Source organism: Sinocyclocheilus anshuiensis, unplaced genomic scaffold (assembly GCF_001515605.1).
Source record: "Sinocyclocheilus anshuiensis isolate Anshui unplaced genomic scaffold, SAMN03320099.WGS_v1.1 scaffold868, whole genome shotgun sequence".
In the NCBI taxonomy this organism is placed as follows: domain Eukaryota; kingdom Metazoa; phylum Chordata; class Actinopteri; order Cypriniformes; family Cyprinidae; genus Sinocyclocheilus; species Sinocyclocheilus anshuiensis.
This window is the reverse complement of record NW_015552624.1, coordinates 672,522-690,315: the sequence shown is the minus strand read 5'-3', so window position 1 is coordinate 690,315 and position 17,794 is coordinate 672,522. Positions and strand designations below refer to the sequence as shown.

Here is a 17,794-nt window from a genome sequence, read left to right as displayed (position 1 = left end):
TATATATATATATATATAATTTATTTATTTTTTAACTGGAAGTAAATTAACTATTGGCAAGATTTAATGCTGAATTATCTACAAAAGTAGTCTAAAACACAGGCTTCGTTAATTCTTTAAACTTTGTTTTATTATTATTATTATTTAAATTTTTACTTTCCAATTATTTGACTGTATTAAAAAGTGGGCCTTCCATACCAAAATGGAGTTTAGAGGATGCTTTTTGAATAGAAAGTCAAGCTTCAAGGTCAAGTATGGATGATTTATTTTTCAAATGTATATTTAATTAGTATAATCATTATTATTAATTAATAGTTATTATATTACATTATATTACACTGTTATTGTAACCAAATTTAAATTAACTATTGGCAAGATTAAATCCTGAATTTAAAGTAATGCTTACATTTTTTTCTTTAATGTTTTTAAGCCATTTGCCTGTTGATTAACATTATTTTCATTGGAGAAAGTGATTACATTTTGAAAAAAAAATTTTTTTTTTTTAGAATAACGTACTGCTGAAGTGTGCACAATAACACCAAGAACACAGGGTAAAGAAAGAAAAAAAATAGAGTCAATTTTTAATTCAAGTTTGCTTTAATCATTGGACTGAAATGGACTGATAACACACTCTCACAGTCACAGCATGTGACTGAAACAGGATAAAAGATTTTCATTTGATTCAAAATGAATTACATACCCATGTCACACATGCACAGTGCCCTGAACATTTCAATACAACACAGTTGAAAAGCAAGCAAGAAAAAAAATCTTTTCATCTAAATGTACACCCTGTGTGCTCTCTCTCCCTCATTCTTGTGTAGAATTAGAGCAGCAATCTCCTGTAGGCAGAGCATAAATCTGTGTTGTGCTTACTGATGTAATTAATCAAAAAGAGCTTTGCATTGACTCCTAATTTGATATATCATCTAGGAACAGGACACACAACTGGACGGCATCCAAGATGTTGGCTTTTTCTCTGCCCACTGCAATGTCTGTCTGTCTTTACCCTGCCCCTTTCTCATTCAGTCACTGTCTTGCTCTATCACCCCGCTCTCTCTCTCTCTCTCATGGTACCTCTATTTATCTGTCTCTTTCTAATGATACATCTTTACCCCTCTCAGTGTGTCAGATCCTGCCAAAGGGAGTGGTCTCTGTCATTGGTCCTGCCTCTAGTCCCGCTTCCGGATCCACCGTCAGTCATATATGTGGGGAAAAAGAGGTGAGAATGAAAGGAAGTGCGTTTCGTATGTGTCTGTGAGAGCATTTCTTGAAATTATAAATTTGCACTGCTCCTCAGCCACAGGCCATTATTTCTTGCATGCCTTTGCTTTGCTGCTTGAAAAGCATCTCCCCCTCTGACCTAATTTCCCATATTTTCTCTCTCTTCTCCTTCCTCATGGTTAGAGATAGAGTGATATATCAGCCAGGATGATTAATTGGCCGATATCTGGCCGTTTTGGTGCTCACTCGGGCAATTAACAATTTAATATTGTGTAAAATGAATGTGCATTTAATTTTTTTCTTTTTCTGTACACCTAATTTATTGTTATTAAATCGTATTATATTCATACACACGCACTTTTAATACCACTAAAAATTCAATAAAATTGAAACCTGGAAATAAATAAAAAAATAAAACAATGCTGGCTTTTTAGGCAGAGTTTCAAAGAAAAAGCCAACAATCATTCAACGATCGATCAGTCATTCTATCCTTAAGGCCTTTAAATTCTTCAAGCCTCAAGACTTTTTAAACTATTTGTTAAACTTTTAACAAATGTTGTCTTTAAGACAACATTCAAAGTCTAAAGTCTAGTTAAACTGTTTTTAAAAAAATTCAGTTATGAATTGCTTAGAATTTTAATTATGATAGAAATGGTAGTTTGTAACATGATTATAATTGTTTATTTTTGGCTAAATACAATGGATTTGTATAACCTCTTCTCATGGGGCCTGAAAGACACCCCTGCATGCCTCCTGTGCCAAAAAAGAGGATCCCTGGAGCACATATTAAGTTGTTGCTCTAAGGCGCTGGGAGAGGGACGTTATCGGTGGCGCCACGACCAGGTGCTAAGGGTAATTGCTGGAACCATCAGTACCGGAATCTCTCTCAGCAAGCACCAGCAGCCAGTACAGCACACAATCACATTTGTTAAGGCGGGAGAGAAACCACAAGGGAGCAGGAACTCAGCGGGGGGACTTCTAACAACAGCTCGAGACTGGCAGCTAAAGGTTGACCTGGGAAGGCAGCTCAGATTTCCAGAAACCATCGCCACGACCACACTTAGGCCTGACATGGTCCTATTTTCAGAATCATCAAGGCAGGTGGTTCTACTGGAATTGACTGTGCCCTGGGAAGACTGGATGGAAGAGGCATTTGAACGGAAGAGAGCCAAGTATGAGGAGTTGACAGGTGAATGCCATAACAGGGGATGGAAGACCCGCTGCCTCCCCATTGAGGTTGGCTGCCGAGGGTTTGCCAGCCAGTCATTGTGCGGGGCCCTCAAGCTCTTGGGAATCAGGGGACTGCACAAGAATAAAGCCATCAGGAACATCACGGATGCCGCGGAGAAGGCATCAAGATGGCTGTGGATCAAAAGGGGCGATCCGTGGACTACACAAGCTACCTAGACACAAGTCGGGGACTGATCACCCCTGGCTGGGTCGCCTGGGCGAGGGTGTATGATGTTGAAAGACCCGAAATGACCCATGACCCCAGGTAAACATCACTGATGATGTGTCTAGGGTGCACCTGGAAGGTGTATGTCAAATTAAAAAAAAAAAAAAATGAGATCATCGGTATATAAAAGTATCTGCTACTTTCAAAACAACCATAGATTCACATTTCATGGGATTTTTTGGAAGGAAAACTCTTATGCTCAATGTAGCTGATAGAAAATTGAATGGTGTGAAATCTTATTAGAAATTAAAATATTTTGTTTTTTCTATTTTAATTTATTTTAAAATGTCATTTATTTCTGTGATGCAAATCTGAATTTTCATGTCACATGATCCTTCAGAAATCATTCTAATATGCCGATTTGCTGCTTAAGAAACATTATTTTATTTTGATCAAATGTTGAAAACAGTTGTGCTGCTTAATATGTTTGTGGAAACCCTGAACCTTTCAGGTTCTGCGCATTTTGTATGGCTCTCTTTTATACCTGACATGCTCAGTTTAGTTCACAGAGCTCCTTTTTAACCAGCTGATGTTCTGAATCAGGTGTGTTAACTAAGAGAGACGCACAAAATGTGCAGTGCTGTCGGTCTCCAGGACCAAGATTGAAAACCGCTGCTTTAGATATTGGCATCAGCCATTGAAAACCCCATGTTGGTCAATCCCACAATCTATTCTTCTATCGTCTGTTCCTCCCAGATCCCTCACATCAAGATTGGTCCAGAGGAGACTCCACGCTTGCCATATCTGCGCTTTGCCTCAGTGACGCTGTATCCTAGCAACGAGGACTTAAGCTTGGCCATTGTTGCCATCCTGCGCTCTTTCAGTTATCCGACGGCCAGCTTGATTTGTGCCAAAGCAGAGTGTAAGTCTGCAGGGAAAGCGCCAGCACAGTCAACTAAGAACTGGCCATTCTTTCATTCTGCTGTTATAGATCACACTGAACCATTCACTGTTCGCAGCACCCTTTACAATTCATTTCACACTGCAATTCATTTTATCTTTAACATAAGTGCATTATCCTTAGGCTCTGTGCCTATTATATGATGTTATTAACATCGGTGCCACTGCTTCAGCAAATTACATATTTTTTTATAAGATAAAACCTTTTATTAGCTTTATACATGTGGATTAATTTTTCTGCATTGTGATGATAAAAATTGCATTCTATTCACGAAACATGTTGGTGCTGTGGATTAGCAGTTAGCACACATGCATTATTAGTTCATAGTGTTAATATGAGCAGCGTGAGTCCAAATTTGGTTTGCAACATTTTCTATTCATCTGAAAAAAACTGAATAAAGGATAAAAGTAGAATAAAGGTAAAAATAAAACCAATAGCATGGGATTTTACCATATGTAACTATGTTTAACTGTTAAACTATAGTCACGGTTGAAGGGACTGGAAACATTTTTAATTAAAAAGCACATCTGGCTTTCAGGTGATGTCAGATGTCAGAAGAAAAGTGCTATTCAGATTCAGATATACAGGACATCACTTTGAGGATTGTGTCAACATGCAGACAAATTTGTTGACTCAGCTTAATGAGAAGTAGTTAGCGCACTAGAGTGAAACATATGTGAGCCATTACAATGCTCACTGCGAGTTGATCTCTCGTGACTTGCTGATATGAGCAGCTCTTGCTTGATTGGTATGGTCTGGGTAATGGTGCTTTGGTTTTATGCACCACTGTTTACTGCTGTTTGCATATCTGCACTTATCCCATCCTTTTCCATATAATCATCACAGTCTGTGCTCATGTTAATGTGTAAGCGAGCATTTGTCTGTTTAAGATGCAGGTGGTTAAGTTTGTGCAGAGTTAGATGTGTTCGAGTTCTCTGCGTGCATTAGCATGCATAGATGTGCTCATCTACACATTGGTTCTTTACCGATGTGGATGTACGAGAGAGCATGGATACCACCACACAGAGTTAGTTTTTTTGTTTTTTTGAGAAAGCACTCTTTCATCACTTCACCTTGCTGTTATCGTTAGCCGTGCATCTTGTTGACTGCTGTCCAAAATCAATGGAGTCACCATATGGATTTTGCGGTGGCTAGGGCACAAATTTATGTACATACGGAATTAACTTTATTGGCTCTCAAAGTCACTTAATTTGATAGTCACTGACTTTAATACAGAGGAGCAGGGTGGAAAGAAAGGTAAGGTTTACTGCAATTGACAGTTTATGAAAGTTGTTAAAAGGTTTTAAATGGTTACATGGCATTTATTTTAACCACAACATGACATATTTTTGCTGAATGCCCATTCTGATATGCAGTCATTGTAAAAGAATTCTAATAATATTTATGAGAGTTTTACTAATTTTTCACAAATGCCCAGGAATATACGTTGACAATGTTTTTATAGTTGAATAATGATTTGGAATTTTATGCTACATCTCAGGCCTGCTGCGATTGGAGGAGCTTGTGCGTCACTTCCTTATATCCCGGGAAACACTCTCAGTCAGAATGCTTGATGAAAATTTGGACCCCACCCCCCTGCTGAAGGAAATCCGTGACGACAAAGTTGCGACTATTATCATTGATGCCAATGCATCAGTGTCAATACTAATATTAAAGAAGGTATGTGTGCTCATATAGGGGTCCAAAAGTCAGAGGCCACTGACAAAGATTATTATATTTTGGTTTTTTTCTGTATTATTAATTTTTTTAAATACAATTTGATGAGTTTAAGTGAAGGAACATCTTGGATATTTACAGTATATATAATAATATTTTCTTTTCTCTCAATGTTTATAAATACAATTTGATGAGTTTAAGTGAAAAAATAATCTAGTATATTTACAGTATATATCATATGTACTTTTAATGTAATAATGATTATTTTATGTCATAACTTTTATCCTTGACTTACATTTTCCAAAATACTTAAATTTAGTTTCAATGGGATTTTAAATACCTGATTTGTTTTTTCAGACTTTTATATTCAACACAACTGAAAAACAGATCTGACATGACTCAACTGTGCCAATGTACAATAGTTTGACTTATGATTAGATTTCTGATGTAGCTACAGCATATCTCTTGCTATTTCTCCCTCTCTCTAGGCCTCAGAATTAGGCATGATGTCAGCCTTCTACAAGTACATCCTTACCACAATGGTAAACAACCTTTTTTTCACTTTGACCAATGACACACTACCCTTTCTCCCCTTAACCCACTTTCATCCAGTAACAGCGACTGCAGGCTTGGCCATTGACCAGCTCATCACTGATGCACAGCGCATGCATGCCGTTTATCATCATCATCGTGGATGAGGTGGATTATGTCATTGTTTTGAGGTCGCATATGCTTCTGTTGTGAGCTCAGGATTTTAATACGACTGTTACAAGTTAAAGTGAAGTAGCTAAAGCATTTGACCTTGAGAGTCAAATTGAATCATGGAAGATAAGATTTGAGACTGTCCAAACATATAGGTTCTTATGGTCTCAGTAAACGGCAAATGTTTCATATTTAAAACATTTAGAGATTACAGATGTTTAACCTGCATTTTTTATTTCTTTCTGGATTTGGGAGGGAGCCAGAGCTCACTCTGCAGGAAGTCGGCAATTTAGCTGAGAGTGTGCCAACGAAAAAAGTCTAAAGATACACGAACAGGAGTATGAAAGAAGATGAGCTGAATTACATTTTATTGTGAATGTTTAATTTAGTAATGCACCATTTTTAAGTATCATTATGGCATCATAATGAAATGTCTATGTACATTTTTTATTAAGTGTGATTAAAATGAAATTCAGTCTATTTCTTTTTTTCCTCTCTATCTTAAAACCTCTCATTTGAGCTTTCAAATTCAAGCTTAGTCTTTTATTAATATGACTTTGGCAAGCTTTTTCCTACGAACAGGGACAAATGCAGACAACCTCCAGGCAATACTGCAAATGTATACTAGATTCTTTGGTGGCTGTTGAGTGATGGCTTTCAGTAGCAGTCTCTAAAATGAAGTCTGCGTATTGAATGAGGTCATTTTCTTGTCAGTTTCACATAGTCAGCAATCTGATTGAGAGCAGAGGGAAGATGAAAGATACTTATCAAGCCCTTCAAAGGCAGTAACGTTATCTGTCATACCTCCATTCATAAACTCTACGTCAAGCATCCTCAGGAGGAATCAAAAGGCCTAATGCTGCTGAAGGGGTCAATGACAGAACAAGAACATGCGGCTTCGCTTGAAATGCTCCTGAACTCTAGAAGGTCTTAAAGTGTTGGGAATCTTCTTGGGGATCAATATACAGTATGTCGACATATTGGGAAGCTCTTTATGAATAACAGAATGGGTGTCTTTATACAGTAGGTGGAGTTGGATCCTCCTTCAGCTGCCATATAGATGGCAGCGGTTTGTGATAAATAATCTAAAAGCTGCTATGCTCGGGCACCAAGTGATGGATTCACCAATAGCTTTCCTACTGCTGCTACACGACTATAGAAAAAAGTCTTTGTCGACTTTACCATTGACAAACTCACTGCCTACTGTACCTCTTGAGATTATCCACTTGCCAGTAAATAACAAAGCACAAGAGCTGATTGATTTGATAGACAAGATGAAAGGCTTGATACTCAAGGACAGCTAAAATAATGCCTTTTCTAAAATAATTTGAGCCAATTTTTAATGTTTTCCTTGAACGTTCCCAGTGGGCACCACTTACGTTGAGTGGAATTCTAGCTGGGTTGAATATTGCCTTCAGTAAATTACTGTTTATGTATGGATGAGGGCTTTCCCAATCCCGTAGGGAGCAGGGTATTTGCAAAAACTCTAACTGGCCAGGCAAATATAGCTATTTTAAAAACCCATAGACCTTTTCAGAATGATATGTAAATATTGCATTTGAGTTAAGCACACATTTAGAGTTGCACGATTAATCGTTAAAAGATCGCGATCTCAATTCAGACAACCACACGATCTCATTTCTAAATGACAACGATTCTCCCGTGTCTATTAAACCTTTGACAAAGTCTTACCGGATCATTCAAATCTGCGTTCGCACTGCCGCTGTCACACAGAGCAGTTACCATGTTTGGTTAAGAAACAGCTTCACAGTCTTTTCAACTACACAGTATTATTTCTGTCGTACAGTCATTCATATTATCACAGAAATACTGGGATGAAAGTTTATAATTCAGACATAAACATTGATGTCTATGGTAGCGCGACCAAAATAGAGCAAATCCGCGTTTGAAAGTAACTGCCACATAACGTTTGTGTCAATTGCATTGTTTAATTATTGTGAAAAGTGACTTAAAAATGTATAATTGAATGAATCATTTATTCAAGAGAATCATTCAAAAACGCTGATTCATCCAGTAGGTTTATGAGTGAGTCCTTTATTATCACTCTTGATTGACAATTTAAAGCATCCTTGCTAAATGAAAGTATTAATTTCTATAATCCCCCCTCCAAAAAAATTAATAAAAAATAAAATACATAAATAAATAAAAAAAAATACTGACTCCAAGCTTTTGAATGGTAGAGTGCATAATGTTACAAAAGCTTTTTATTTCAGATGAATGCTGATCTTTCTATTCATCAAAGAATCCTGAAAAAATGTACTCAAGTGTTTTAAATATTGCTAATAATAATAATAATCAAATGTTTCTTGAACAGAAGGTCAGCATATTATAATGATTTCTGAAGGATCATGTGACTCTGAAGACTGGAGTAATGATGCTGAAAATTCAGCTTTTATCACAGGAATAAATTACATTTTAAAATATATTCAAATAGAAAGCAGTTATTTTAAATAGTAAAAATATTTCACAATATTACTGCTTTTGCTGTATTTTGTATCAAATAAATGCAGGCTTGGTGAGCAGAAGAGAATTCTGTAAAAAACATTAAAAATCTTACTGTTCGAAATCTTTTGACTGGTAGTGTATATTAAAATGGTTAATACTTCATTCAAATTAATTAAACACTTTTAAATAGACTGCAGCAATAATATTTTTTTCCACACATTATTTTGTTTAGTTCAGAATCGTGGGAGAATCGTGATCTCTATTTGAGACAAAAAAATTGTGATTCTCAATTTATCCAGAATCGTGCAGCTCTACACACATTAATGAAATCACTAAACATGTGTAATATAGTTTTATACTGTAGTATGCACTGTAAAAAATGGTTTTATTATGTTGAGTGTCACTTGCATCCATTTCTGTCATTTCAATCCAGATTTTCAGAGATTTCAAATCAGTATATTAGTATTTAAAATGGTTGAAAATGTTGTTTGATTTTACTTCAAATTAAACCTATGTTTAAGTTTGCAATCTCAGAGGGTTGAAGTCACACTATATAATTATAAGCCAAGATAAGACAAATCTCTGGATGAATGCAGTGATGGCATTGCAAATAAGTCAAACATATGTTTCCATTTTACTTTTAAGAGCTCTTACTACTTAGCTTTACTGTGTTGCAGTGTTAATAGTCTAAAACCACAAGTTATTAATATTCAATGATTCCGTTCTCATATTTTCACCAGTAGCCTGTATGATAGCCTACTAAACGTCAGTAAATAAAATATTAAAGGGGTCATATGATGCTGCTAAAAAGAACATTATTTTGTGTTAGGTAGGTGTGGCTGACTCTGAACTTTTATAAAGAATATCTCTTTGGATTTGAGACTTTAGTCTTTGCAACTTTACAGATCTTCTTTATGCACCAAGAGCTTGTAACACTCCAAAGAGAAAGGAAAAATTGAAATCGCATCATATGACCCCTTTAACTATATTCTCTCCAATAGGCAAACTATTACAGCACTTTTACTATATTAATAATACTTTTAAATAATACACACACCGAGTTTTTATCCTTAAAATTAATATTTAAATATTTATAGCGTTAAAGCAGTGTTGGCAAGGCGTTAAAGAATATTCTAGTAAACTCACCTCAGCTCACGCTAACGGGATGATAAAACAACGGCCAAACTAGGCTGCCTTGCAGTACTTGTTAACTGTTTGACAAAAATGACGGTTTATACTAAATACTGTGAGAAAACCCTGAGTATTTTATACTTTAACTGTTAAACACTCGCCTGTATCGCGGTACCGCTGTAAGTATAGGAACATCGCGCCTGTTTTCGGTAATGAGGACTGTGCATGCGCACCAAGACAGACTCGTGTGTCAGCGCCACTGATCAAGTCAAGTCAAGTCTGCTTTATTGAAACTCACCTCAGCTCACGCTAACGGGATGATAAAACAACGGCCAAACTAGGCTGCCTTGCAGTACTTGTTAACTGTTTGACAAAAATGACGGTTTATACTAAATACTGTGAGAAAACCCTGAGTATTTTATACTTTAACTGTTAAACACTCGCCTGTATCGCGGTACCGCTGTAAGTATAGGAACATCGCGCCTGTTTTCGGTGATGAGGAAAGGACTGTGCATGCGCACCAAGACAGACTCGTGTGTCAGCGCCACTGATGGCGACCTAAAAAGTGTTCATTTAACACAATACCAATAATTTGCTCTTTTGTAGTTGTTAATTAAAGGTTTAATTAAGCTATATCTCAATGGCAAAACCACAGCATTGTATGTCCACAGTACTTTGGTCTCTCTCTTTCTCTCTCTCAGGATTTCCCTGTTTTTATTTTTGGTTTTAAATATTGCAAAGCAAAAAAGAAGAAATTACCTTCGTTAAAGGGATAGTTCACCCAAAAATGAAAATTCTGTCATCATTTACTCACCCTCAAGTAGTTTCAAACCTGTATGAATGTCTTTGTTCTGCAGAACACAAAGGAAGATATTCTGAAGAATGTGGGAAACAGAGCAGTTCTGGGGCACCATTGACTTCCATAGTATTTTTTTCTCCTACTATGGAAGTCAATGGTGCCCCAAAACAGCCTGGTTACAAACTTTCTTCAAAATATCTCCCTTTCTGTTCGGCAGAACAAAGAAATTTATACGAGTTTGGAACTACTTGAGGGTGAGTAAATGATGACAGAATTTTCATTTTTGGGTGAGCTATCCCTTTAAGCTTTATTTTAGGTCAAGTCTACATTAGTAGGAAACATAGAATTGTTTATGACAGTAAAAAAAAATGTTGAATTGTCATTCAAGGGGCTTATAAAGGCAAGAATAAAACACAAATTGATTTATTTATTCACATATGGGAAAAACTAGGAGGTTTGAAGGGGTTTGGAGTGTAGAAAAAAATGTGCTGTACTGAAATAGATGCGTTGCTTTTTGTTGAAGAATTTAAGTAAACTGTTGTGAGGTTTGTAACGGGGAATGTAATGTAGTAATTTGTATATTTGGTATTCTTTTCATTTGATGTTTTGTATTAAATAAAGGTGTTATAATATCTCTCTCTCTCTCTCTCTCTCTCTCTCTCTCTCTCTCTCAGGATTTCCCTCTGTTGAGGTTGGATGATGTGGTAGATGATCAGTCAAATATCATTGGCTTCTCCATGTTGAACAGCAGTCATCCTTTCTACCTAGAGTTCATCAGGAGTCTAAATCTGTCATGGAGGGAAGGTTGTGACCTCAGCCCCTACCCTGGTCCAGCGGTGAGCTTACAATGATATACTTTCTTACAAAATAATATATGAGAAACATTGCAACTCACAAATATATTAATCAGGGGCAATTCAGCTTTAGGACACAAGTCCTTTAAGCCTACCTGTATATAAGCTGTTGTGTTACTTTAAGTGTGAGAGGTTATGAGTTTGTTAACATTTTTAAATCAAGCAATTAAAACTTCATCTGTCAGGAGATGTATATGAGTAACGCTAATGTATTTAGTTACGTTTGCATCGAAAATGCTTTTCAATTTCCAAGAGCCTCCATAATTTCAGTAATTTGATTGACACTGAAACTGCGAACTATAAACCATAGTAACTACTAAATCTATGGAATAATGAGATGTTATTTCTGCCAGAAGGCTTTTTCCAATGTGTCCAAATAGGATGTGAGCCACACAACGCAATTTAGGAACCTCTGTTAGGAAGACAGTTGCTGTAGGGCTGTAACAAATGTGAAGTCTCCTTCTCCCCCTAATGACCTCATTTGCTGTCTTTCTCAATTCTGCCTTCCTTTATTCTCTTTTTCTTCTTCTTTCTTTCTATCTTTGCCTTGGTGTATCTCTCGTCTCGTTTCTTTCATGCTCTCTCACCACCTACAGTTGTCATCTGCACTGATGTTCGACGCAGTGCATGTGGTGGTCGGAGCGGTGCGAGAACTGAACCGCAGTCAGGAGATCGGAGTGAAGCCTCTGAGTTGCACGTCTCCACTCATCTGGCAGCACGGCACAAGTCTCATGAACTATCTGCGCATGGTACGTGTCACCATGGCTACCCCGTTGGCAGCCATTTTCTGACTGCTGCATTTGATGACTTTAGTGTTTAGTCTTTATGGCTTTTGTTACTGTATGTCACTTTGATGCTTGTGTCGTCTCTGATGAGCTTTAGAAGCCTAATCATCAGTGTCCTTGTTTTAATCTGGTTTTTATGTTGATGTGATTCCACTTGCCGCTGCTTATTGGCTTTTATAGGCTCTGTTAAAGTCAACATGAAATTGAAATTGACCTTATTTACTTTCTCAACATTAGTTCCCAGTCTCGTTGCGCACAGTTCATCAGTGCATGTTATGGAAAAAAAATTATTTGTAATCATTGCAGCGGCCCCTTGGCGTCGATAAACAAGATGCAGAGAGTTTATGACGGTTGCTTTTCAATCTAACCCTTGGCTAATGCATTATTGTGCATTAAGTGTCGCTGAGCATCATTTAACATCATCAAGAAACATTTAGCACAGTTTAGCTATGCAGAAAACACTGTAAAACTATGCAGAAAATGGCAATAACAACAGCAAATGTACCAACTTTTATATATATGTACAGGAAGCTGTGGCCTAATGGTTAGAGAGTTGGTGGGGGGAGTGAATGTACAGTGCTCTCTCCCATATATATATGTACAGGAAGCTGTGGCCTAATGGTTAGAGAGTTGGTAGGGGGAGTGAATGTACAGTGCTCTCTCCCATCTTCTATACCACAACTGAGGTGCCCTTGAGCAAGGCACCGAACCCCCAACTGCTCCTCGGGCGCCGCAGCAAAAAATGGCTGCCCACTGCTCCGGGTGTGTGTTCACGGTGTGTGTGTGTTCACTGCTGTGTGTGTTCACTTTGGATGGGATAAACGCAGAGCACTAATTCCGAGTATGGGTTACCATACTTGGCCACATGTCACGTCACTATTAAATATATATAATTAAATATGTAAAATTAATAATTCAATTGAATGACACAAAATTCTAATAAAATTATTATAATATAATTCAAGTTCAATTAGAATCTTGCTGAATTGAATTCACAGGTCTCATATGCTACTACAACCACAAAACATCTTTTTATTTATACAACAAATTAATGATAATTTTTTTAAATAAATGCATTTTTTTCACAAGTAGCTGGAGTGCTTAATGGGCCGCCCTTGTCACGGAGCCCAGGACAATGTTTCTAGTTGCCCTGTCCATTGACAGCCCTGATGATGACCAATGCAGCATGACTTTTATGTCCTCTGTGATGATTAAACCCAGCCACAGTAATTTTACAACTGACATTAGTTTCAGAGCAATTATTAACTGTGCCCTTAACACCAGATGTGCATTGTTTATTGCAACCTGTCTGAAGGTCTGCTTGTATTTTATTATTTTAATGCAGCTATTATACACTGTGAGATCCTAGATGGTGTTTGTGTTGTCTAGTGCACTCTTTCATTCATTGTGTCCCTCCATCTGTTTTGCAGTTTGTCCATCACTCCATCATTTCAGCACTCCATTTGGCACCTCCTCTCGTCTGCCATTCTCGGTTTGTCTCCATAACTCCAAGTGTTTACCTCCCTTGCCAATAATAATGAAAACAGTCATTACTTTTGCGATTGCATTTGGTGATGCTGGTGGAGCAGAAGTGACTCTTCACCTTAACTTTCTTAATCATCTCAAAGTTTGTCCTCTGGCTGTCTCTCTCTTTTTCTCCGCCTGCGCCATAATTACTATACCTTAATATTGTAGGTCAAAATTAATGGTATTTGTCATTCTTGTTTGTTACCCTTGGTTTAAATCCCCTCTCTCTCTCTCTTTCATTTTAGATAGAGTATGATGGCCTAACAGGCCGCGTGGAGTTTAACAGCAAAGGCCAGAGGACCAATTACACGCTGCGTATTCTTGAGAACTTCAAGGGGGGTCACAAAGAGGTAATGCACACACACACACACACACACACACACACCCACATAAACTCATTCTCATGGACACTAACTCCGGATTTTATCCAGAATCACGGGAGAGGTTGTGAGGTCTAATGAATGGGTGGTAGCTGGAGTAATCACCACTTCACTCCTCTCTTATTGATCATAGTATTGATCCCTCACTTCATGCTCTTTTATCTCTCCTTCATCCCCTCGTCTTATTCGCTCAACTCGTTTATTCCTGCTGGTTTCCCCCCTGCGAGATCAAACATGTTTTTAAATGGGTTGCAAATGATTTTATATGATTTAGCTCTTTCAGCGAAGATTTGTTCATGAACGTAGTCCTAACTGTGCTTAGTCTTTGTTATTAAAATAATGCATTTTTTTTACTTCACATGTGCAGATCGGTGTCTGGTACTCCAATAACACGTTGGCTATGAACTCCACATCTTTAGACATCAACGCATCTGAGACTTTAGCTAACAAGACGCTCATCGTCACCACGATACTGGTAAGAACTTCTCCAGATATGACTCCATTGGCCTTGTGGTAGTATATTGGCAGGAGCATTTCAGACCAGAGATAATTGTGAATTATAGGGGTTTTACAGATTTGGCACTCACTGGTACAAGCTTTTCATATTTAAATCTTGCACATGAACAGGCAAAACCTTTTTAGAGCACCTCTCTAAACCCAATTGTGCATTAAGGTGTCGTAAATGATATTATGGACTCTATAGATGTTTGTAAAAGTAATGCATTATTTAAAGCAGGGAGGATATGAGAGAATTAAAAAGCCTTGCTTGTCTACACAGAGCATATACAGTGTAAAAATGTTGTTTCTTGGGTTTATGATTGTAAGAGCTTACTAGATTCCAACTTGAAAATCTCAAAACATAAATTAAAGGGATAGTTCACCCAAACATGAAAATTATGTCATCATTTACTCACCCTCATGTTGTTCCAAACCTGTATGAGTTTCTTTCTTCAGTTCAACACAAAAAGAATGTTGGTAACCAAACAGTTGCTGGTAGCCATTGACTTCCATACCATCAACAGTTTGGTTACCAACATTTATCAAAATACCTTCTTTTGAGTTCAACAGAAAAAAGAAATTCATACAGATTTCGAACAAGTGGAGGGTGAGTGAATGATGAAAATTATTAATTTTGAGTGAAATATCCCTTTTAAGACTAGATTCATTCATGCCATCACAAGGTAGGTGTTTAGGCAAACCTACATTGTTCTGTCGAATGCATTATTAAAGTCATGTTAAAATCAACATCAAATCAAAATTGATTTTATTTACTTTCTTAATGCTCTTTCTTAGTCTTATTATGGAAAATTCATCAGTGCACATTTTTTTTAGCTCGGGCTATTGGATGATATTAACCAAGGTGATGTTAATAAACATTGTTTTTAGCAATAATTTCTATACCAGCTGTCAGTCTCATTTCATTCTGGTATATAACGCCTACATCTCAGCAGCCTATCAATTCCAGATGGATAGCACAGAGAACTGCATTGCATTTTTTCTCATTTCACTCTGAAATATGTCAAATTATAAAAAAAAAAAAGTGGAATGTAAATTAAAACCAACATAATGATAGTTGCAATATTTTCTATAGAAGCTTCATTGAAAGCATCCACATTCACTGCATCATTATTCATTCCACTATCATACAATGTTGCTTCCAGGCAACAAACACATTTAAGCAATTCCTAATAACATAAAAACTGTATCAGACTCTAATTGTTTTCAAATATTTTACTGTTTATATTTCTTCCGGGTTTTTTTTTTTGTTTTTTTTTTTGGAAAAACAAATCAAAACAACCACATGGAATACCAAGTCATCCCTTCATTATTAACCATCTTATTTGCATCATGTGCTTGCAAAATGAAGAAAACAGGTTTGCTATCCAGAGGCGACATCATACTGTAGAAGATATAATACATTCAAACCAGGAAGCTGCAGCCAAAAAGGAACTTCCACATGTCAAGGCCACAGAAGCACCGTTTCATTGGATTTTACTGCCATTTCATGGCTTAACACCAATCAAAATGCCACTTAAACTGCATGGCTATTGCCTTTCATTGAGTTTATGGTGCTTCACTGTATAGAAATTGAGAGTGGAATATTAGAGCGTTAAATGTTACCTTCGTCCTGTTTTATAGGAAGATCCATACGTGAAGCGCAAGGCGCACTACCAGGACTTCCAGGGTAACGATCAGTACGAGGGATTCTGTGTGGATATGCTGCAGGAGCTGGCAGACATTCTGAAGTTTTCCTTCCGGATCAAGCTGGTGGATGACAGGCTGTATGGAGCTCCAGAACCTAATGGCTCATGGACTGGCATGGTGGGGGAACTCATCAACAGGGTATGCATGCCTGCTCGCACGTCTGTAATTAAGCTCTGTGGACACATTATGTAGAAATGGAGACACTTTCCAGCCACGCTGACCCTGAGCCCATAATCGCAGATGAATCGCATTCGATTATGAACGCGATATTGCCTAGTGCAATTATGAACGTGATATAGCAGTGATCTATGGCTCTGTGTATTAAATGCCACTCCATCTGAAAGCAGGTGATGGCGATTTACTACTAATCACGGAACCGGCTTTACTGACAAGATGCGCATGACAATCGCATGCGATTAATTGCACAGCCCTAATTGAAAATGCACATTCCTTGTGGCGTACTGCTTTAATGAAAATGCAGCAACAGGAATATAATAAAATATATTTATAATTAATTTTTTTGTTTATATTATATATAAATGTTTAATAATGTAATATACCTGACTGTACCAAACTAAAACACAAATGTGCTTTTTATGATTTTTTTTTTTTTATATGTTCATATGTTTGAATGCAGCTAGCTGGATTTCCACACTGGACCTTTGCCAGCTGATGTTTCCATTAGAGTAACGATTAGTGATATTAGTGCTATTCGCACTAATGCTAAAAATAATGGCGGCAGTAATGTCATTCTATTAACCCCAGTGTGGGCAGGTCTCGGCAAAGCCCTTTTGAAATACGCCAACACACACACATACTAATCAGTTCATTCTGAGTCTAATTATTCTGTGGCACTATACCATTACAGCTGTTCCTGCCAGTGTATAGTTGGCACTTGTTGACGTACTGTGTGTGCAAACTGTGTGCGCGCACATACCGCCCATCTTTCTCCATGGATACGCACTTGAGCTCTTGCTTGACACCAGCGTTTGATGGTTTACAAAGCTATCTCTCAGTAATCAATTAGGCAGTAATTAAGCAGATTGAGAGATATGTGAGGTACACCTGGTTTTTTTTAAGCAGAATATCGATCGCCTCTACTGTTGGGGAAACTATTCTACTTGACAAACTACAAGCTACTCATGATTTCCAATAGTTCAGATTGACAAAGGTAAATATTAGCTTCTGATCAAAGCAGTTAATTACATTAAAGTTATTTGGGGGGATATCAAAGCTTTTTAAAGGAATAGTTCACCCAAAAATGAAAATTTGCCGACAGTTTACTCATCCTCAGGCCATCCAGGATGCAGATGAGTTTGTTTCTTCATCAGAACAGATTTGGAGATATTTTAAAATTGTATCACTTGTTTATCAATGGATTCTCTGCAGTGAATGGGTGCCGTCACAATGAGAGTCCAAACAGCTGATAAAAACATCACAATAATCCATAAGTAATCCACACCACTCCAGTCCATCAATTAATGTCTTGTGATAAGTAAAGATCATGTTCCATGAAGATATTTTGTAAATTTCCTACAGTAAATATATTAAAACTTAATTTTTGATGCATTGCTAAGAACTTCATCTGGACAACTTTAAAGGAGATTTTCCCAATATTTACATTTTTTTGCATCCTCAGATTCCAGATTGTTGTATCTCGGCCAGATATTGTCCTATCCTAACAAAC

The 17,794-nt window shown here is 37.2% G+C and overlaps 1 protein-coding gene across 1 annotated transcript in view; it reads left to right on the top strand.

The window, feature by feature from the left end:
- The window catches only part of LOC107666346 (glutamate receptor ionotropic, kainate 5-like), a 91,245-nt gene that overhangs the window by 49,082 nt on the left and 24,369 nt on the right, over nt 1–17,794 (top strand). The window contains exons 4-12 of the mRNA XM_016457606.1: nt 1,125–1,222; nt 3,377–3,542; nt 5,083–5,261; nt 5,747–5,800; nt 11,031–11,192; nt 11,807–11,959; nt 13,768–13,872; nt 14,270–14,377; nt 16,042–16,245. Coding sequence (XP_016313092.1) covers nt 1,125–1,222; nt 3,377–3,542; nt 5,083–5,261; nt 5,747–5,800; nt 11,031–11,192; nt 11,807–11,959; nt 13,768–13,872; nt 14,270–14,377; nt 16,042–16,245 — 1,229 coding nt within the window. The remainder of the gene's footprint in view (nt 1–1,124; nt 1,223–3,376; nt 3,543–5,082; nt 5,262–5,746; nt 5,801–11,030; nt 11,193–11,806; nt 11,960–13,767; nt 13,873–14,269; nt 14,378–16,041; nt 16,246–17,794) is intronic.